Raw genomic sequence first — 19,500 nt, 5'->3', positions numbered from 1 at the left:
GATACCAGCCCAAACCAGTATTCCACCTCCACCTTGCTGGCGTCTGAGTCGGACTGGAGCTCTCTGCCCTTTACCAATCCAGCCACGGGCCCATCCATCTGGTCCATCAAGACTCACTCTCATTTCATCAGTCCATAAAACCTTAGAAAAATCAGTCTTGAGATATTTCTTGGCCCAGTCTTGACGTTTCAGCTTGTGTGTCTTGTTCAGTGGTGGTCGTCTTTCAGCCTTTCTTACCTTGGCCATGTCTCTGAGTATTGCACACCTTGTGCTTTTGGGCACTCCAGTGATGTTGCAGCTCTGAAATATGGCCAAACTGGTGGCATGTTGCATCTTGGCAGCTGCACGCTTGACTTTTCTCAGTTCATGGGCAGTTATTTTGCGCCTTGGTTTTTCCACACGCTTCTTTTGACCCTGTTGACTATTTTGAATGAAACGCTTGATTGTTCGATGATCACGCTTCAGAAGCTTTGCAATTTTAAGAGTGCTGCATCCCTCTGCAAGATATCTCACTATTTTTGACTTTTCTGGGCCTATCAAGTCCTTCTTTTGACCCATTTTGCCAAAGGAAAGGAAGTTGACTAATAATTATGCACACCTGATATAGGGTGTTGATGTCATTAGACCACACCCCTTCTCATTACAGAGATGCACATCACCTAATATGCTTAATTGGTAGTAGGCTTTCGAGCCTATACAGCTTGGAGTAAGACAACATGCATAAAGAGGATGATGTGGTCAAAATACTCATTTGCCTAATAATTCTGCACTCCCTGTATATATATTGGGGGTCTCTGCCAGATTTGCCTTTTGTTACGTTTTTAATTTTTTTCCTAGGAACTGTACTCAAGTATTGGTCCGAATACCTAAGCCCGATCCCAATCCAGCAATGTGCAGAGACCAGAGGCTTTCCCGAGTCCCTACGCTGCTGTCAATCGCAGCCAGTGAGGAGGGAGCCCCCGGGCCTGTGTGTCTTATGGACACTCAGAGCAGGGTTCGGGAGCGAGCACACACGACTGCCCACATAGCAAGCAGCTTGCTATGGGGGCACTCGCCATGGGAGAGGAGCCCAGAATACTAGCGCAGGGGGGCCCAAGAAAAGGAAGATCGAGGTTGCTCTGTGCGAAACCCTTGAACAGAGCAGGCAAGTATAACATGTTTGTTAAAAAAAAAAAAAAAAAAAAGAGCCTCTGCAAAACATGAGCCGCTGGAACAGTTTAAGAAGCAGTGGGAGGTAACGACCCCCCTCCTACCGCTCGCCGGTGTCTCTCGTGCTCACCGTTTCTTCCGGCTTGCCCGAGAAATGATTTAATTTGTTAAAATAATAATTTTCTCTGAAATTTTTTTTAAAAAACCATAGCACAAATACTGTGTGACATAAAAAATTGCAACGGTCGCCATTTTATTCCCTAGGATCTCTGCTAAAAATATATATATATATATATATATATATATATATATATAGGGGGAGATTCTCAAAGGCGTTACGACGGCGCAACGCCATTTGCGCCATCGTAAGTCCTAATCTGGCCCAGGGTATCTATGCAACTGATTCTTAGAATCAGTTACGCATAGATACCCATTAGATCTGACAGGCGTAAGGCTCTTACGCTGTCAGATCTTAAATGCAATTTTTTTTCCCGCCGCTAGGTGTCGCATCGTCGTTTTCCCTGTCGTCTATGCAAATTAGCTAGTTACGCGAGATTCCCGAACGTACGCGCGGACGACGCAGTGATTTTACGACGTTTCCGTAAGCGTAAACTTGCCTTTGCTATAATGAGGGGCAAGTTTACGTAGGTCCGTCGTATGCCATGTTAAGTATGGCGTCAGGTCAGCGTGGGCTTTTTCCGTCGTTTTCGTAAGTCGTTCGCGAATACGACTTTACGTCAATGACGCTCACGTCGGCGTCATTGACGTTTTCCGTCGTGAGCTGGAGCATGCGCACTGGGCTATTTTTCCGCCCGGCGCAATGCGCAGTTCGATCGGCGCAGGGGCGCGCTGAATTTAAATACAAGCCGCCCCCTTTGAATTACGCGGCCTTACGCCGGGCCAATTACACTACGCCGATGCAAATTACGGAGCAAGTGCTTGGAGAATACGGCACTTGCTCCTGTAATTTGCGGCGGCGTAGTGTAAATGGCTTACGTTACGCCGCCGCAGATTCTACAAGAATCTGGCCCATAATGTTTGGGGGTTATAAGTAATGTTCCAGCAAAAAATAATATAAACTTGTAAAATTAATCATTATATAAACCTGGATCGTTCGTAATATGCTTATCTCCTATGATCTTCAGCTCCATCTACTGGTAATAATGTGGTAATTTCTTAAAATATCTCAATAAAAAAATGCAGTTTTATGGCTACTGGATGAAGCTGAAGATCATTTTGAGACATTTGCGGCGCTCGTGTGAATAGTTAAGGCGTCTGTACCGTGAATGTTTTTTATACATAGACTATTAAGTGTTGTGGACTAAAGTGATTCTATTTTGTTAGACGTATTCCTTTCTTATCAAAATAGTCTTATTTCATTTTTTTGTGATCTGGCTGTAAAAAAAAGCAGACTTTTTTTATTTATAACTTATTCTATGCTGTTTTATTTAGAAAACCATTGCCCAAGTGCTAGTACATCTACATAGGAATGATTACGTGGCTGCTGAGAAATGTGTCAGAGAAAGTTACAGGTGGGTGTTGATGCAGAACATGCTATTATTCAGAGTTATCCTTCTTGTTGAAGTAAATAACAAACAGATCCTATTGATAATTGTTTCCTGCTTTTGAAGGCAGTAGGTGAAACTTTAGGCTTCATTCACAAGGGCATACAGTGCCTTGACAAAGTATTTATACCCCTTTTCCAATTTTTTTTTTCATGTTACAACCAAAAGCATAAATGTATTTTATTGGGATTTTATGTGATTGACCAACACAAAGTGGCACATAATTGTAAAGTGGAAGAAAAATTATAAATGGTTTTCAATTTTTTTTTTTACTAATAAATAAATATCTTAAGTGTGGCGATCATTTGTGTTCGGCCCCCTTTACTCTGATACCCCTAACTAAAATCTAGTGGAACCAATTGCCTTCATAACTCACCTAATTAGTAAATAGAGGCCACCTGTGTGTAATTTTAATCTCGGTATAATTACAGCAGTTCTGTGATGCCCTCAGATGTTTGTTAGAGAACCTTACTGAACAAACAGCATCATGCAGGCCAAGGAACACACCAGACAGGTCAGGAATAATAATAATAAATGTGAAAAGTGTGGCGCATTTCTATTCAGCCCCCTCTGAGTCAATACTTTGTACAACCACCTTTTGCTGCAATTACAGCTGCAAGTATTTTTGGAGATGTCTCTACCAGCTTTGCACATCTAGAGAGTGACATGTTTGCCCATTCTTCTTTGGAAAAAATGCTCAAGCTTTGTCAGATTGGATGGAGGGCATCTGTAAACAGCAATTTTCAAGTCTTGCCACCGATTCTCAATTGGATTTAGGTCTGGACTTTGTCTGGGCCATTCTAACACATAAATATGCTTTGATCTAAACCACTTCATTGTAGCTCTGGCTGTATGTTTAGGGTCGTTGTCCTGCTGGAAGGTGTACCTCTGCTCCAGTCTCAAGTCTTTTGCAGACTCTAACAGGTTTTCTTCTTTCTTGTATTTGGCTCCATCCATCTTCCCACCAACTCTGACCAGCTTCCCTGGAGAAAGCATATCCACAACATGATGCTGCCACCACCATGTTTCAAAGTGGGAATAGTGTGTTCAGGGTGATGTGCAGTGTTAGTTTTCCCGCCACACACACCTTCTTCCACATGTTTGCTGTGTCCCCCATGTGGCTTCTTGCAAACTGCACTTTTCAGATATTTTATTTGTAAATAAATTTGAAAATAATTTATAATTTTCTTTCCACTTCACAATTATGTGCCACTTTTGTTGGTCTATCACATAAAATCGCAATAAAATATGGAAAATTTCATGGGGTATGAATACTTTTTCAAAGCACTGTATGTGTGTTTTCTGCACGGAAGTTATTGCTGGTATAGCTCACAGAAGATCCTGAATAAAATGTGCCTAAAGTACTCGTGTTTAGATGCATAAAGCATTTAGACACGTAGGCCCGGATTCACATACATTGGCGCATATTTATGCCGGCGTAGCATATCGAATATACGCTACGCCGACGCAGCGCAGAGATGCAAGCACAGTATTCACAAAGCACTTGCTCCCGAATCTACGCTGGGTTTTGAAAGCGTAATTCGTCGTAAGTGTAAGTGGGCGTGAGCAATGTAAATGTGGTGTGACCCCATGCAAATGATGGGCCGAGCGCCATAAAGATATGAATAATGGCGAATGCGCCGTCCCGTGGACGCATCCCAGTGCGCATGCTCAGAATCGCGTCGGAACTACTCCCTAAGATTCGATGGATCACTGCCTACGACGTGAACGTAACCTACGCCCAGCCCTATTCACGTACTACGTAAACAACGTAAAATACAACAGCTGTGTTCCCTGGTCCATACCTTAGCATGAGTTGCGCCTCATATATGGGGAATAACATTACGCCGGACGTACGACTTACGCAAACCGCGTATATTTTGCGCCGGGCGCAAGTATGTTCGTGAATCGACGTATCTCCCTCATCTCCCTCATTTCCATATTTGAATAGGAAATCAATGGGAGCGCCACTTGCGGCCAGCGTAAATATGCGCCCACGATACGCCGGCGTAGGAAAGTTACGCCGGTCGGATGAAGCATATTTTCAGGCGTATCTCAGTTTATGGGCACGGCGCATAGATACGACGGCGCATATATACACTTACGCGGCGTATCTCGAGATACGTCGGCGTAAGTGCTTTGTGAATCCGGGCCGTAGAGTTCTTCCAATGGCTGATGCATGTATATACACAGGTAAACTCTGCAGATATCTGGGGTCGAGGGTGCAGCTGTGTCGAACCTTTTTTTTGTGTGTGTGGCTAAATGCAGGGCACATTTTCGCATGTAGATTGTCAGCTTAATTGTTTTGATTTAGTAATGTTTGTATGATGTCTGCATCTATATTTAGCTCAGTTCAAGTTTGCTTTAAAGTGTTGCTAAACCCAGGGCCCTGCATTTACTATATCTGGTCTCCCACAGTACACAAAACATGGAAATGCAATAATTTTAGTAAATATAACCTGCTAAATACCTTTTCTTATCAGCAGTATATAGCAGTCTTGTGACTTCTATCAATTTAAAGCTTGTAGGAGGAGTTTTCATTCTCCCCTGATTGTCATATGAGGATGTAGGACCCCTGACCCTCTGTCTGGACAGTGCTGATTGGCCCTGTGCTGATCACATGCACCCTCCCTAAATAAAAACTCTCTAGTAAATGCACACCAAACTGAGCATGTGCATTTGGGCCGCCTAGCCTCTGTACTATCAGCAGATGTTTTGGGGACTGTGAAAGGAGAGGATAAGAGAAAACGGGATCAAACTGCCTTTTTGCACAATGCAGAGGATCCCTTCCACAGTGAGCATAACAAGCATGCATTATTGCACATATGCAGCATGCATTATTGGCAAAAGTGGTTGTAGACCCTTACGGACCACTTTATGCTACAGGTAAGCCTGTAGTCCCTACACAGGATATCTCCTAAGGGCTCTTTCACACGGAGCGGACCGTTTCTGGGTCCGCTCCATGTGTCCGCCAAAGCTCAGCGGGGATCCCCACTGAGCTGTCGGCGGATAGGGCGGTCCCCGCACACAGTGCAGAGACCGCCCTGTCTCTGCTCCGCTCTCCCCTATGGGGGATCGGCTGCAGACGGACCGTCTGTCCGTCTGCATCCGATCCGTTCCGCCGAACGGAAGAAAAATAGGGTTTCTTCCGTTCGGAAAAGCGGATCCCGACTGACGCGGATGCTAGCGGATGCTCCATCCGCTAACGGACACGATCCCATAGGGATTCATTACAAGTCCGTTAACGGACTTGTAATGAGCAGACGAACGGTCCGCTAGTGTGAAAGGACCCTAAACCTGCACGTTTTAGGAGATGTCCCCTGTCCCCTGCATGAGCTGATGTCATTGGCACATGTGCACTGGGGCAAACTGAAGCAATGGATGTATGTTCCGTTGCTTCAGTCTGTGTACCCTTACCGGCAGGTACCACGCGCATGCATGCGAGTGACGTGATCGTGGCCCCGACCAATCGCAGTGCCGGAGCCGTGATACCCGGAAGTAACCCCCCCGGGAGAGATGTCGGCTGCCGGAGCAGTGTACGAGGATGGCTGCAGGGGCTTCGATCTCAGGTAATTAATTCATAATGAGCTAGTATATTATGCTTACTAGCTCATTATGCCTTTGTCTTGCAGGGTTTTTCTTTTTCACTAAGGGTTTACAACCACTTTAAGGCTTTGTAGAAGCAGAACGTGTTAATTAAAAGAGAAGTGTGAGATTAAAAAAACAAACGTATAAATTCACCCTTGTGGCTGCAGCACCGATCCAATGATGTAGCTGTCCTCTCAGTCTCTAAGACTGAGAACTGAGCAATCACATGACTTCTGATTGCTCAGTTCTCCATCTTCACTGAGCAGAGAGCATTGACTATCCATCACCAGCCTTCTGCTCTGCCCCTCCACTGCTCACTGGAGCATCGGGCTGTGGAGTCTGTGGGAGCGTATGGCTCAGGCTCTCAGCAGAGGGGCTGAGCCAGCTGCCAGTCAGGCATTGTCAGGATCCCTAAAGATCTTGGACCTCATCTATGACGTCGGCTGACAGCGAGCTTTAGCCCACTGTCGGCTTAATCTGGGTCACAGAACTAAGTGAATCCCTTGACCCAGAGGAGAAGTATCACCAAAAGAGCTTTAGCCATATTTCTCCTTTTAAATTTGTAGATGTGCTTCTGTATGTTGTGCTTGTACCACTGAGTGCTAGACCTGGGGCTTGTTTTCTATAGGTTGTCAGAAATGTTGACACTGATTTTTCTTCATTATTTTTTTCTAATACTTTTAGATTTTATGTATCTAATGTCTAGTATAATTCAGGCATTGCTGTGCAGACATTTAGGGCCAGATTCTCGTAGAATCGCGTATCTTTGCGGCGGCATAACGTATCCGATTTACGTTACGCCTCCGCAACTTAGACGGGCAAGTGCTGTATTCTCAAAGCACTTGCTCCGTAAGTTGCGGCGGCGTAGCGTAAATCGGCCGGCGTAAGCCCACCTAATTCAAATTTGGAACAGGGGGGCATGTTTTATGTAAATGTTGTGTGACCCGACGCGATTGACATTTTTCACAAACGTCCGTGGAAATCTCCCAGTGTGCATTGCTCCTAATACGCCGCAAGGACGTATTGGTTTTGACGTGAACGTAAATTACGTCCAGCCCCATTCACAGACGAGTTGCGCGAATTATGTAAAATTTTCAAATTTCGACGGGAACGACGTCGGGAACGACGGCCAAACTTAACATTGGTACACCGCACTTACGCCACCATATAGCAGGGGTAACTATACGCCGGGAAAAGCCTAACGTAAACGGCGTAAATGTACTGCGTCGGCCGGGTGTACGTTCGTGAATTCGCGTATCTAGCTAATTTGCATACTCGACGCGGAATTCGGCGGAAGCGCCACCTAGCGGCCACCGTAAATATGCATTTACGATACGACGGTGTAACACAGTTACGCCAGTCGGATCTACGGGAAATCTATGCGTAATAGGCGCATAGATACGACCGCGCAACTCAGAGATACAACGGCGTATCTGGAGATACGCCGTCGTATCTCGTTTGAGAATCTGGCCCTTAGTGTATTTAGCTTTCTTCACTCCATTAATCTGATTAATTAGACGTGGTTTCAAACTTTGCTATTATTTGTATACGTGCTGCGAGCTGATGGAGCAGGGTTTGCAGTGTAAGCATTTTTCCAGTTCTAAGGTTTGTGCTTCTTTCCTAAAAGTATTGTCAAATGCAACACATACTCACCCAGAGAGCTTTTTCATTGAATTATTTTGTTTTGTTTTATTTTATAAATCAATATTAACTCAATTGTGTGACCTTGTCTGCAATAAAACCAATTTACCAAACCATTGGAGTGTACCACTAGTAATGGACAGACTTCTATTTCCCCCCCCCCCAAAAAAACATAACAAAATAGAAGTCAGCTAATTATTTTGGACACCTCCACCACTTAAAAAGTTTTGCAATAAAAAGCGACGCAGAACAATTTTTTTTTTTAAACCTTGTAACCATGATGCAACTAGTGATTTAGGGCCAGATTCACAAAAGAGATACGATGGCGTATCTCCTGATACGCCGTCGTATCTCTGTTTCTATCTATGCGACTGATTCATAGAATCAGTTACGCATAGATATCCATAAGATCCGACAGGTGTAATTGTTTTACACTGTCGGATCTTAGGATGCAGTACCGCGGCCGCCGCTGGGGGGAGTTTGTGTCGTAAACCAGCGTCAGGTATGCAAATTAGGAGTTACGGCGATTCACAACGGATTTTCGCGTTCGCTACGTCGCCGCTAGTCTAGTTTCCCGTCGCAAAGTTAGTCGTTATTTGACCTGCCTTAACTTTACACAGCAATCGTATTGCTGTATAAAGTATGGCCGTCGTTCCCGTGTCAAAATTTAAAAATGAACGTCATTTGCGTAAGCCGTCCGGGAATACGGAATTATGCTACGCGCGTCGCCGTTCAAAAAAATGACGTCACGGCGCGCAAAGCACGACGGGAATTGCGACACTGAGCATGCGCAGTAGGTCCGGCGCGGGAGCGCGCCTAATTTAAATGGCACACGCCCATTTGAATTGGCCCGCCTTGCGCCGGAGGCCGCCGGCGTAGGTTTTCATCGCAAGTGCTTGGTGAATCAGGCACTTGCGATGAAAACTTGCGGCGGTATAACGTATCTACGATACGTTACGCCGCCGCTCACCTACGTGAATCTGGCCCTCAATGCTTGTCTTCCGCATGCTGTATTCCACACCATTTAGGTTGGTATATTTGCCAATTGGTAGGCATTTTATCTGACCATCACCCAGGAATTCCCTCAACCCCACAGCAACTATGCTTAGGCCTGATTCTAAATTATTGTGTATTCTCATGTAGAGAATACCAGTCTCCTGACAGATTGGTGGATATTTTACCAAGAAGTTACGTAGTTAGTCTGGTTGAAAAAAGACACAAGTCCATACAGTTTCATGAATAAAAGGGGAAAAAAAAAAGTTTTTACCATCCTATATACACAATCCTATACCCACAGTTGATCCAGAGGAAGGCAAAACAAATAAACAGCAGAGCATGATCCAATTTGCTCCAGCAGGGAAAAACATTTCTTCTTGATCCCCCGAGAGGCAATCGGATATTCCCTGGATCAACTTTACCTATAAATGTTAGTATGCAGTTATGTACATTAAGAAAAGAATCCAGGCATTGTAAGGACATTATTCCACTGCATAGCTTAGTGTCAAAGACTGAAATTGTACTTTTAATGCCAGATCCAGAATCATTTCTAAAGATATTAAAAAGTAAGGAGCCCAACACTGAACTTTGGGCTACACCACTGATAACCTTAGAGCAGGGATATGCAATTAGCGGACCTCCAGATGTTGCAAAACTACAAGTCCCATCATGCCTCTGTCTCTGGGTGTCATGCTTGTGGCTGTCAGAGTCTTGCTATGCCTCATGGGACTTGTAGTTCTGCAACAGGTGGAGGTCTGCTAATTGCATATCCCTGCCTTAGACCATTCAGAGTAAGAATTATTAAAGGGTTTGTAAAGGAATTTTTTTTTTTATCTTAATAGCTTCCTTTACCTTAATGCAGTGCTGTTTTCATGTCCTCATTGTTCGTTTTTGCTCTCAAGTTGCTGTAATTCTTCTCTGATCTCCACACTTACTGGTTGTCTGTTTCCTGATGACCACAGTACTGGGAGCTTTCTCTCTGTGGTCACTAATCAAGGAGGTGTGATTACTGTGTGTCTAAAACCTCTCAGCACCAATCAGTTTCGTTTTCCAAACCATCACTGCCCTTTATTGGCTCTCTGGCTCTGTACATCACAGAAGCAGGAAGCAACATGCACAAACGAAACTAGAAACTGCAGGTACATTATATGATTGATTTTTATCTATTTTTAATCATTTTTAAAAGGAATCCGTTAAATATTATGTCTCTATGCCCTGTAAACAGTCATTTCAGCAAAAAAAAAAAAAAAAATCCTTTACAACTCCTTTAACAACTACTCTCTGAATTCTGTCTTTTAGCCAGTTTTTTATCTATTTACAAACTGATTTTTACAAGCCTGTAGACTTTACCTTGCACATGAGCCGTGTGTGGTTACTTGTGTCAGATGGCTGTTATCACATATACTGTTATTTTTACCAAAAATTACAGTGTCATTCCACTGAACTAAAATCTCTTCACATGTGTTTTTCTTATATATATACAGGACTGACATATTACTTTAACAGTTTACAGAGCACATGGTAATATTTATATGACCCAGAAGGGCTTTCTGTCCAACATCCCTCTTACAGATATGAAATGGGCTAATCTAGTTAAAACAGTTTTTTTCCCTCCTGCTGTTTTGCTGTATAAATGCATATATCTGTCAGTGGAAATATCTTTTGTATGTTCTGTATTTCTATCTTTAGAGCTGCTGATATGGGATACAGACAGCCCTCCTGTACCAGGCCCAGGGCCCCATCGGTTCAGCAGGGGGGCCTGGAAGCTTTGTCTTTTTCCACATCACTACAGTAACTAGAATCAGGGTTGCCAACTTTCAGTAAATTTACAAACAGTTTGTAAAATCTGTAATTTTTGCATCTGTCCATAAATGTCCATTATGGACGTGTAGTCTGTATGTCCGTAATGGACATTTATGGACAGATGCAAAAATGACGGATATTACAAACTGTTTGTAAATTTACTGACGGTTGGCAACCCTGACTAGAATACAGAGCCAAACCTAGCTCTGCTCTTCCATGGGTGGCTGGACAATAGAGAACTGGCAGGGTAGTGTAGGCATGGCTTCAACAAAACACGTACCTGCAAAGGGTGGGGACTTTAACCCTCTTGGCGGTATCCCCGAGCGTGACTCGGGGTGGGTTTTTTATGCTGAAATCGGTAACCCCGAGTCACGCTCGGGGTAAGCTATGCAGAGCCTGCAGCGTGCGCTGGCTTACCTTGTCCTGGATCCAGCGATGTCACCGCGCTGTGTGAGCGAGCAGGACCTCGCTCGATTCACACAGCGTCCTCCTGTGCCGCCGATCTCCGTTCCCTGCGACGTTACGACGCACGGAAGCGGAGAACGGCACCAAATTCAAAAACGTAAACAAACACTATACATACAGTATACTGTAATCTTATAGATTACAGTACTGTATGTAAAAAATACACACCCCCCTTGTCCCTAGTGGTCTGCCCAGTGTCCTACATGTCATTTTATATAATAAAAACGTTTCTTTCTCCCTGCAAACTGTAGATTGTCCATAGCAACCAAAAGTGTCCCTTTATGTCAAAAATGGTTTTAGATCAGCTAGAAAACAACGATAATAAATTATAATCACTTGCAGAATTGTGCGATAGCGATTTGTGGGGAAATTCGTCATAAAAATAAATAAATAATGACCGCGACAATTTTGCAACTGAGAAAATTTCAGTGATTTTGATTTGATTACATTATTGAATAATTTTTATTAGAATTATATTATTATTTGTTATAATTATTTATTATATTATAATTTATAATTTTGTTTTTAAAAAAATGTCATACTCGGTATGCCTATTAGATTCTTGTTTGGTCAGATTTAAGTGAGTTATTCCTAAAAATTACAGACCTACAGTATAAAACGCCAAATTTCCTTGCAAATAATTGTACCGCTTTTGGTACGTAATTCCAGACAGAATCATACCGCCAGGGAGGTTAAAGCTGTGCCTCTCCTGTGTTGTTAATGGGTTGCTTGCTGCTAAGCAGTGTTGGTATGTTTCTCCATCCCCTTTTTTGGGAAGCTCCAACTGGATGACATGGTGAAGAGCGGAGAAGGCAGTGGGAGAGAGCGAGTTGGCCAAGGAGAGTCCTGACAGTTGTGAGAACACCAACTATAATACACACTGACATCTCTATTAATCTGCTGTTAATGGGACACTGTACCTTCATATACCTCACCCTGTACTGTAAAATATCGGTGTACTGAACCATCAGATACATATATCGGTGATGGCTGCGGTGATCGCTGACGTTGCGAACAGCCACGAATAGCCGCGACCGCCAACAGCCTGTCATTACAGTGTAAAGACTCAGCGAAGGTGGCAAACCCAGCGGCAGGAATCGGTAGAATCCTTCTGCTGGCATTTGCACTGTGACAAAACACCATGCAAACGTACCCTAAATCTCTCTTCTACTTACCTCCTCCCTGTCAGATAAACTGTAGGGGCCCTATGATTTCTAATGGATGTCCTAGCTATGTTAAGCACTGTGGGAGATATTGCGGCATATACAACATTGGAACTGTATTGGCAGGTATACAGCATGAGGGTGAAAACATGTTTCCCCAAAAGTAAGACTGGGCCTTATATTAATTTTGTCAAAACAAAACACGCTAGGGCTTATTTTCAGGGGATGTTTTATTTAATTACGGTATGTACAAAAAAGTTCCAGTGTCCCCTGTCTTCTCTCCCCCTGTCAGCTTCAGGAGTCAGCATTATGAAATTCTGTAATTCCAAAAAATAAACCTTAAAGTCCTTGTAAAATTATGTAATATGTTCTGTAAAAAGTTTATGTAATGTGCAGTGTGTCTCCTTCTGTAACTTTATTGTGGAAAAATACCTTATTTATAGTGCCGCTGGGCACTCACGTAACCCACTGTGGGAAAATGGTGTGTGTGTGTGTGTGTGTATGTGTATGTGTATATGTATGTATGTATGTATGTATGTATATATATATATATATATATATATATATATATATATATATATATATATATATATATATATATAGTGTGTGTGTAATATATATATACACACACACACACACACACGTTGGACTTCTTTCTCTGCTCCTTGGGCAGCAATGATTTCCCTGTTTATGCATAAAGCCATGGGCATTTTTGTTAGGATAAAGCTGTGACCTTGATCTTTTCTTAGTTATCATTACTCATCAAGAAAGCAGGAAGCGCACATTAATAATGTTAAATTACATCTACATTTTTTAAAACTAGACCAAGAACACTAAAGCCCTGTCCTGGACCACCCCTCTCTCACGTTTTGCCCCAGTACAGCCCCGTTCAGAGATCAGAGGTTGGGCTCTTTTTGATCAGCATTTGGAGTTCCAGCAGCAAGAGATTTTCATACAGGTTTGGAGTGATGACATCTCTCTAGTAATCACTACTTACACCTGATGTCTTGGTTTAGTATTCCAGGATTCAATGGGAGCGAGGACTGTGCTGCACTTGAACAACTATTAGAAGGATATGATCAGCTAGATCAAGATCAAGTGTGTGACGTTTGCAACTCTCCTCTCTTCAAATACATGGATAACGATGTAAGTTTAATCCTTCAGTGGGTATTTGTAAAATGCTATTTGACTTATCGTCCTCTTTGAGGTGTTGTATGTTGTTTCCATTAATGCACTAATAAAGGGTTATTTAACAAGATATGCCCCATGCAAAGTCAAAGTGCCTCTGCACCAACACCAACATCCCCCCACCCGAAATTCTTTGTACTTACCTTACCAGCGCCTCCCTGCTGCTCCTTCATCCTCCATCTGTCCACAATACCTGCTACTTCCAGGCATGTGACCTATCGGCCTTTGAAAAAAGCTTTGGTTTAGCAGCCAATCATTAGCAATGTGTAACTTGAGGGAGTGAGGGGAGCCAATCAATTTTGTGCCAGAGACGGTGGTCAGCAGGATCAATAGAATAAATGGCACCCCAGTTCACCACACATAAAACGTGTTGCCACAACGCAATTGTGTGAAAGGATAAGTTCATTTTTCGAATATGTTGTATGTACTTAGTTTGGTGAAACAGATAACATGTTCCAGTTCTGCCGCCTCTACCCCCTGATCCCTCGTCCCCCGTGACAGTGGGCATGGGTTCTTCTCTCTGAACCTGATGTTAAATTTTAAAAAGAGACCGTAAACTTGGAGGGCTCCGCCCACACAGCCACATAATTCATTCAGGAGTTTCCTGTAAAAGAGAGAGTTACAAGTCCCATCTGCCACAATGACAGACGGCTTGTGGTTCTGAATGAACGTAGTTCATTCACAAGCCCTGCAGCTTTTAAACTATCAATCCAACAATGACAATGCTTTCCAGGCTCCTGCAGGAAAAAATCAAAAAATGCTAAAAAAATAAATTCTGCAAAAATATGAATTTCCTATAAAGATGAACTTATCCTTGAAGCCTAATCTGGAGGCTGGGGGCAGTGGGCAGATGGTCACAGTTTGCATTTGAGAGCTTTTAAGGCCATCAGAAAATAAGCTATCGTATTTGCCGGCGTATAAGACGACCCCCTAATTTTCCAGGAAAAATTTTGGTTTTGGGATATACTCGCCATATAAGACTACCCCCTTCCTACTAGTCTTTCTGGAAGCTGAGGGGTAGCCAGAACCGCTGACAGAAACAGGCTTTTTTCAAATCTCACTGTGCCATTATATTACATGCCTCACTGTGCCATTACATTACTTGCCCCCACTGTGCCATCACTTGCCTACACTGTGCCATCACTTGCCCCCACTGTGCCATCACTTGCCCCCATTGTGCCAACAGTGCCATCACTCACGTTTTGCTGATTTGTTTCCAGGCCGGTGACCGCCTCCGTGCTGCGAGCGCCTTCTTCTCAGCGTGTCCTGTGATAGGCAGAACACAAATGTTCCCAGCAGCGCCTCTGTTCTGTGTTCCGCCTATCACGGACGTCCTCTCGTCTGAGGATGAGAAGGCATCTGTGATAGGAGGAACACAGAACAGAGGCGCTGCTGGGAAGATTTGTGTTCTGCCTATCACAGGACATGCTGAGAAGTAGGAGCGGCTTTTAAATCATGGACGCTCGCAGCACGGAGACTGTCACCGGCGTATAAGACGACCCCCGACTTTGGATGCATTTTTTTGCATCCAAAAAGTCGTCTTATACGCCGGAAAATACGGTAAATTTACACAATTGTAGGTCCCTGTTTTACTGTTTAAAAGAAAACAAGTCAAATCTGAGAAGTTTTTTTTTTGTTTGTTTGTTTGTTTGTTTGTTTTTTTGTCTGTGTTTCACTAGAGAGATTCTTCCTCACTTCCTGTCTTGAGACACCACAGAAAATTAGATCTCTGCAAAGTGAGGGAAATCCGTTCTTGTCATCAGAACTAATGACTAAGTGCTAAAATTTGCGCAAAACGCGTCCACCTCTTTGTCCCCTGCTCCATCTGTCAACCACTTATCATATGCAGCTTCAATAAAAGGATTTTTGGAAGTGCAGCCTTTTCTTTATTGTCATCAGAACAGTCGTAACTTGAACAAATGTCCAAAGCCTTCCCCTGTATTCCTGACCCAGTAAAAACTCAAATTCCAGATTTTCCCTCACTCTTGGTCTTGGAACAGTGAACACCAGAACTTATAATTTTCACCAGAACTAATAGAGTAAATCCCTAGCAGGTCCACCAACAGCCATAAAGTCATGACAGAGATTCTAACGCTACGCTAGTTCATTAAAAAAACTAAATGGCTTGAAATCTATTTGGCTTGAAGTATAAGGCCCCGTACACACGACAGAGGAACTCGACGTGCTTGGCACGTCGAGTTCCTCGTCGAGTTTTGGGATGAAGCCGCCGAGGAGCTCGGCGGGCCGGCTTCTCCCATAGAAGAACGAGGACAACGAGAAAATAGAGAACATGTTCTCTATTTTCTCGTCGAGTTCCTCGGCGGCTCCATCGAGCCAAAACTGTACAGACGACAGAGATTCTCGGCAGAATCCGGGTTTTGACCGAGTTTCTCGGTGAATTCTGCCGAGAATCTCTGTCGTGTGTACGAGGCCTAAGAGGAACTTTACTCCCTAAGAGCCTTTTCACACACACGGACAAACGGTCCGTTTATTACAAGTCTGTTTACGGACTTGTAATATATCCCTATGGGATTGCAGACGTTAGCGGATGATGCATCCGCTAACGTCCGCAACCATCCGCGTCCGCAAAGATCCGCTTTTGCGGACGGAAGAAAACCCTATTTTTCTTCCGTCCGGCGGAACGGATATGGACCGCGGAACGGTCCATATTCATCCGATTCCCCATAGGGGAGAGCGGAGGAGAGACAGGGCGGTCTCTGCACAGTGTGCGGGGACCGCCCTGTCCACCGACAGCTCAGCGGGGATTAACGGAGGAATCCCCGCTGAGCCAAACGGGTTAACGGAGCGGATCAATACGGATCCGCTCCGTGTGAGAGAGCCCTTAGGGTTCATTTCTGACCTGGTCTGCTGTTCTGAGATAAAATATTATACTCGTCCTCCCAGTGAATCAAACCTGGCCGTGCAGCCTTCTTTTTTTGTAAAGTCTCTTCCGGGTCCTAGAAGACAGCCTCCTGATGCTACACTGTGTATGTGATGGGGACATCCCAGGAGTCCTAGGGCCAGAAAGGCTAAAACGCTGGTAGCACTCCACTGAAAAAGTTATCTTCAGTTTAGTGGACACAAAAATGTGAGTAACGTTCTGTTTTAAAGCGGAGGTCCACCCTAAAAAAAAAAAGTTACATAAACAGGTTTTTTACATTTTTAAAAAAAACATTTAAAAAAAAAATGCTTTCCTAATCTGCCACTGCCTTCTATACGGAGCTGTTCCTTCTCTTCATCCCTTGCGTGGTGTTCTGGAAAATTGGACCCGTTGTCTTCTGGGAGCTGTGTGGGTCCCAGAAAACAGTCGTCCATTCACAAAGCGATGCGCGACTCGCGCATGCGCAGTAGGAAACGGCAGTAAAGCCGCAAGACTCCACTGCCTGTTTTCCTTAGATAGAATAGCGGCACCGGCACCCGATCCAATGGATGGATCGGCCTCTGGGGACCAACGCCGCAGGCTCCCTTGGCAGGTAAGTGTCCTTATTAAGTCAGCAGCTACAGTGTTTGTAGCTGCTGACTTTTAAAAAAAAATCTCAGCTGGAACACCGCTTTTAAGTCCAGTCAGTTATCAAAATTGTATGTGTATGTGAAATAATTCTATTAATTTATGGTGCACTTTCCAAAGAAGTTTGCCTTATATGAAATATAATGGCCTCATCACTGGGCTGTATAGAGGTGGTGGGTCACCATTACTGTCCAGTTATAAAAGATGACATTACTATACTAATATTAGGAAACATTTTGGGCCAGATTCACAAAGAGATACGACGGTGTATCTACAGATACACCATCGTATCTCTGACTTACACTGGTCCTATCTATGCGCCTGATTCATAGAATCAGATACGCATAGATAGGACTAAGATCTGACAGTGTTACACTGTCGGATCTATTTTTCAATTTAAAAATGGCGCCGGGGGCGTTCCCGCTGATTTATGATAAATAATATGTAAATCAGCGAGATACGCAAATTCGCGAACGTACGCGGACCCGACGCAGTCTTATTACGACGTTTCCGTAGCGGGGTACCCGTCGTATACTTACCCCTTCTTTTATCAGGCGCAGCCAATGTTAAGTATAGCCGGCGTTCCCGCGTCAAATTTGAATTTTTTAACGTCGTTTGCGTAAGTCGTTCTCGAATACGGACGGACGTCGTTTACGTAAGCGTCGTAACCACTGACGTCCTAGCAACGTCAGTGGGAGCAATGCACGCCGGGAAATTTCGCGGACGCGCTTGATTTAAATAGTACACTCCCCTAGCCGCGGAATTTGAATTCCGCCGGGGGATTTAGGATCCGCCGTCGCAAGTTTGGAGGTAAGTTGTTTGTGAATTAGCCACTTGCCTCCTAAACTTGCGGGAGCGGATCTTAATTCACGTAGATCGAGCGGATCTATAGATCCGCTGAGCTACGTGAATCTGGCCCTATGTTTATATTTATGCCACGTGTAGTATATTCATTATATTTAATATCTATTGAGCATCACATTTTTTGATTGATTTTGTTTGGTCTTAGTATGCTAAACTGGCTCTGAGCTTGGCCGTACCAGGAGGTGGAACCAAGAAGAAATCTCCGGCAACCTCACAGGATTCCGCCTCTGCGCCTGCACAGGGGGGCCCCAAACGTGAAGAGGACGATGATGAATATGAAGGAGGACTGTGCTAATAATCTACTCTGTTTGCTTGTGACTGCACATGTGTGTCTGTGGAATCCAGTCTGCTCAGAATAAAGAGGACGTACCTCTATGCGGATGTTCGTAAATTGCTTTGTCTGGCACAAAACAAAAACTCATTTCCACTTCTACCACATTCTTTCTGATAAGAGCTCCATTGATGCCAATATTTATCAAAAGGTCTATGGATCAATGTTATGCCCCAGTGTAGCACATCTAGTAATTGTATCTAGAATATGAAATATAACTGTGGCATGTAACTTTATTTTATTTTTTTTCATTTATTAGTTTCTCCAACTATAAGTGAATGATGTTTTGTATAAATGTGTTTTCTGTAAATTACTAGAAGTAATTATGAAATGGCTATTAAATATTTAAAGATGGCTCTATGTGTGATCAGAGCTGCTTTTGATATACATGTATGAATATAATTTAATATATACTATAAACCTATCCATCCAGTGTGTGCATATTGTCTGTATTTTAGTACTATGGCTTTATGGTAACATTTGTGGATTTGGTCATTTATACTGTCCGTCAGAGCTAATAAAAAAATATATATATATTAGTCAACGCCCACGTCAGCAAATTTTTATGAAGGACTTGAAGGTCAGTGAGCTTTTAAATGCTGTCAGTGGTGGATTTTTTTTAATTTTCTTAAAGTATTCTATACTGTATTACCAAAAGTATTGGGACACACATATGAACTTTAATGTCATTCTGGTCTTTGTCCGTAGGGTTCAATATTGAGTTGGCCCACCCTTGGCAGCTATAACAGCTTCAATGGTTCTGAAAAGGCTTTTTCTCAAGGTTTAGCAGTGTGTGTATGGGAACGTTTGCCCATTCTTCCAGAAGTGCTTTTGTGAGGTCAGGAACTGATGTGGACGAGAAGGCTTTGCTCACAGTCTCCGCTCTAATTCATCCCAATGGTGTTCTGTTGGGTTGAGGTCAGGACTCTGTGTAGGCCAGTCAAGTTCCTCCACCCCAAACCCGCTCATCCATGTCTTTATTGACCTTGCTTTGCGCACTGGTGCGCAGTCATGTTGGAACAGGAAGGGGCCATCCCCAAACTGTTCCCACAAAGTTGGGAGCATGAAATTGTCCAAAATGTCTTGGTATGCTGACGCCTTGAGAGTTCCCTTCACTGGAACTAAGGGGCCAAGCCCAACCCCTGAAAAACAACCCCACACCATAATCCCCCCCTCCACCAAATGATTTGGACCAGTGCACAAAGCAAGGTGCATAAAGACATGGATAAGCGAGTTTGG

General features: G+C 43.6%; 1 protein-coding gene across 1 annotated transcript in view; it reads left to right on the top strand.

The window, feature by feature from the left end:
* NAPG (NSF attachment protein gamma) overlaps positions 1-18,698 on the top strand; it is a 59,747-nt gene extending 41,049 nt beyond the window's left edge. Inside the window, exons 10-12 of the mRNA XM_040353957.1 lie at positions 2,602-2,681; positions 13,387-13,516; positions 18,076-18,698. Coding sequence (XP_040209891.1) covers positions 2,602-2,681; positions 13,387-13,516; positions 18,076-18,225 — 360 coding nt within the window. The 3' untranslated portion in view covers positions 18,226-18,698. The remainder of the gene's footprint in view (positions 1-2,601; positions 2,682-13,386; positions 13,517-18,075) is intronic.
* Positions 18,699-19,500: the final 802 nt, after the last annotated feature.

Source organism: Rana temporaria, chromosome 5, assembly GCF_905171775.1.
Source record: "Rana temporaria chromosome 5, aRanTem1.1, whole genome shotgun sequence".
Classification (NCBI taxonomy): domain Eukaryota; kingdom Metazoa; phylum Chordata; class Amphibia; order Anura; family Ranidae; genus Rana; species Rana temporaria.
The sequence above is the reverse complement of the archived record's forward strand: the minus strand, read 5'-3'. Positions and strand labels throughout refer to the sequence as shown.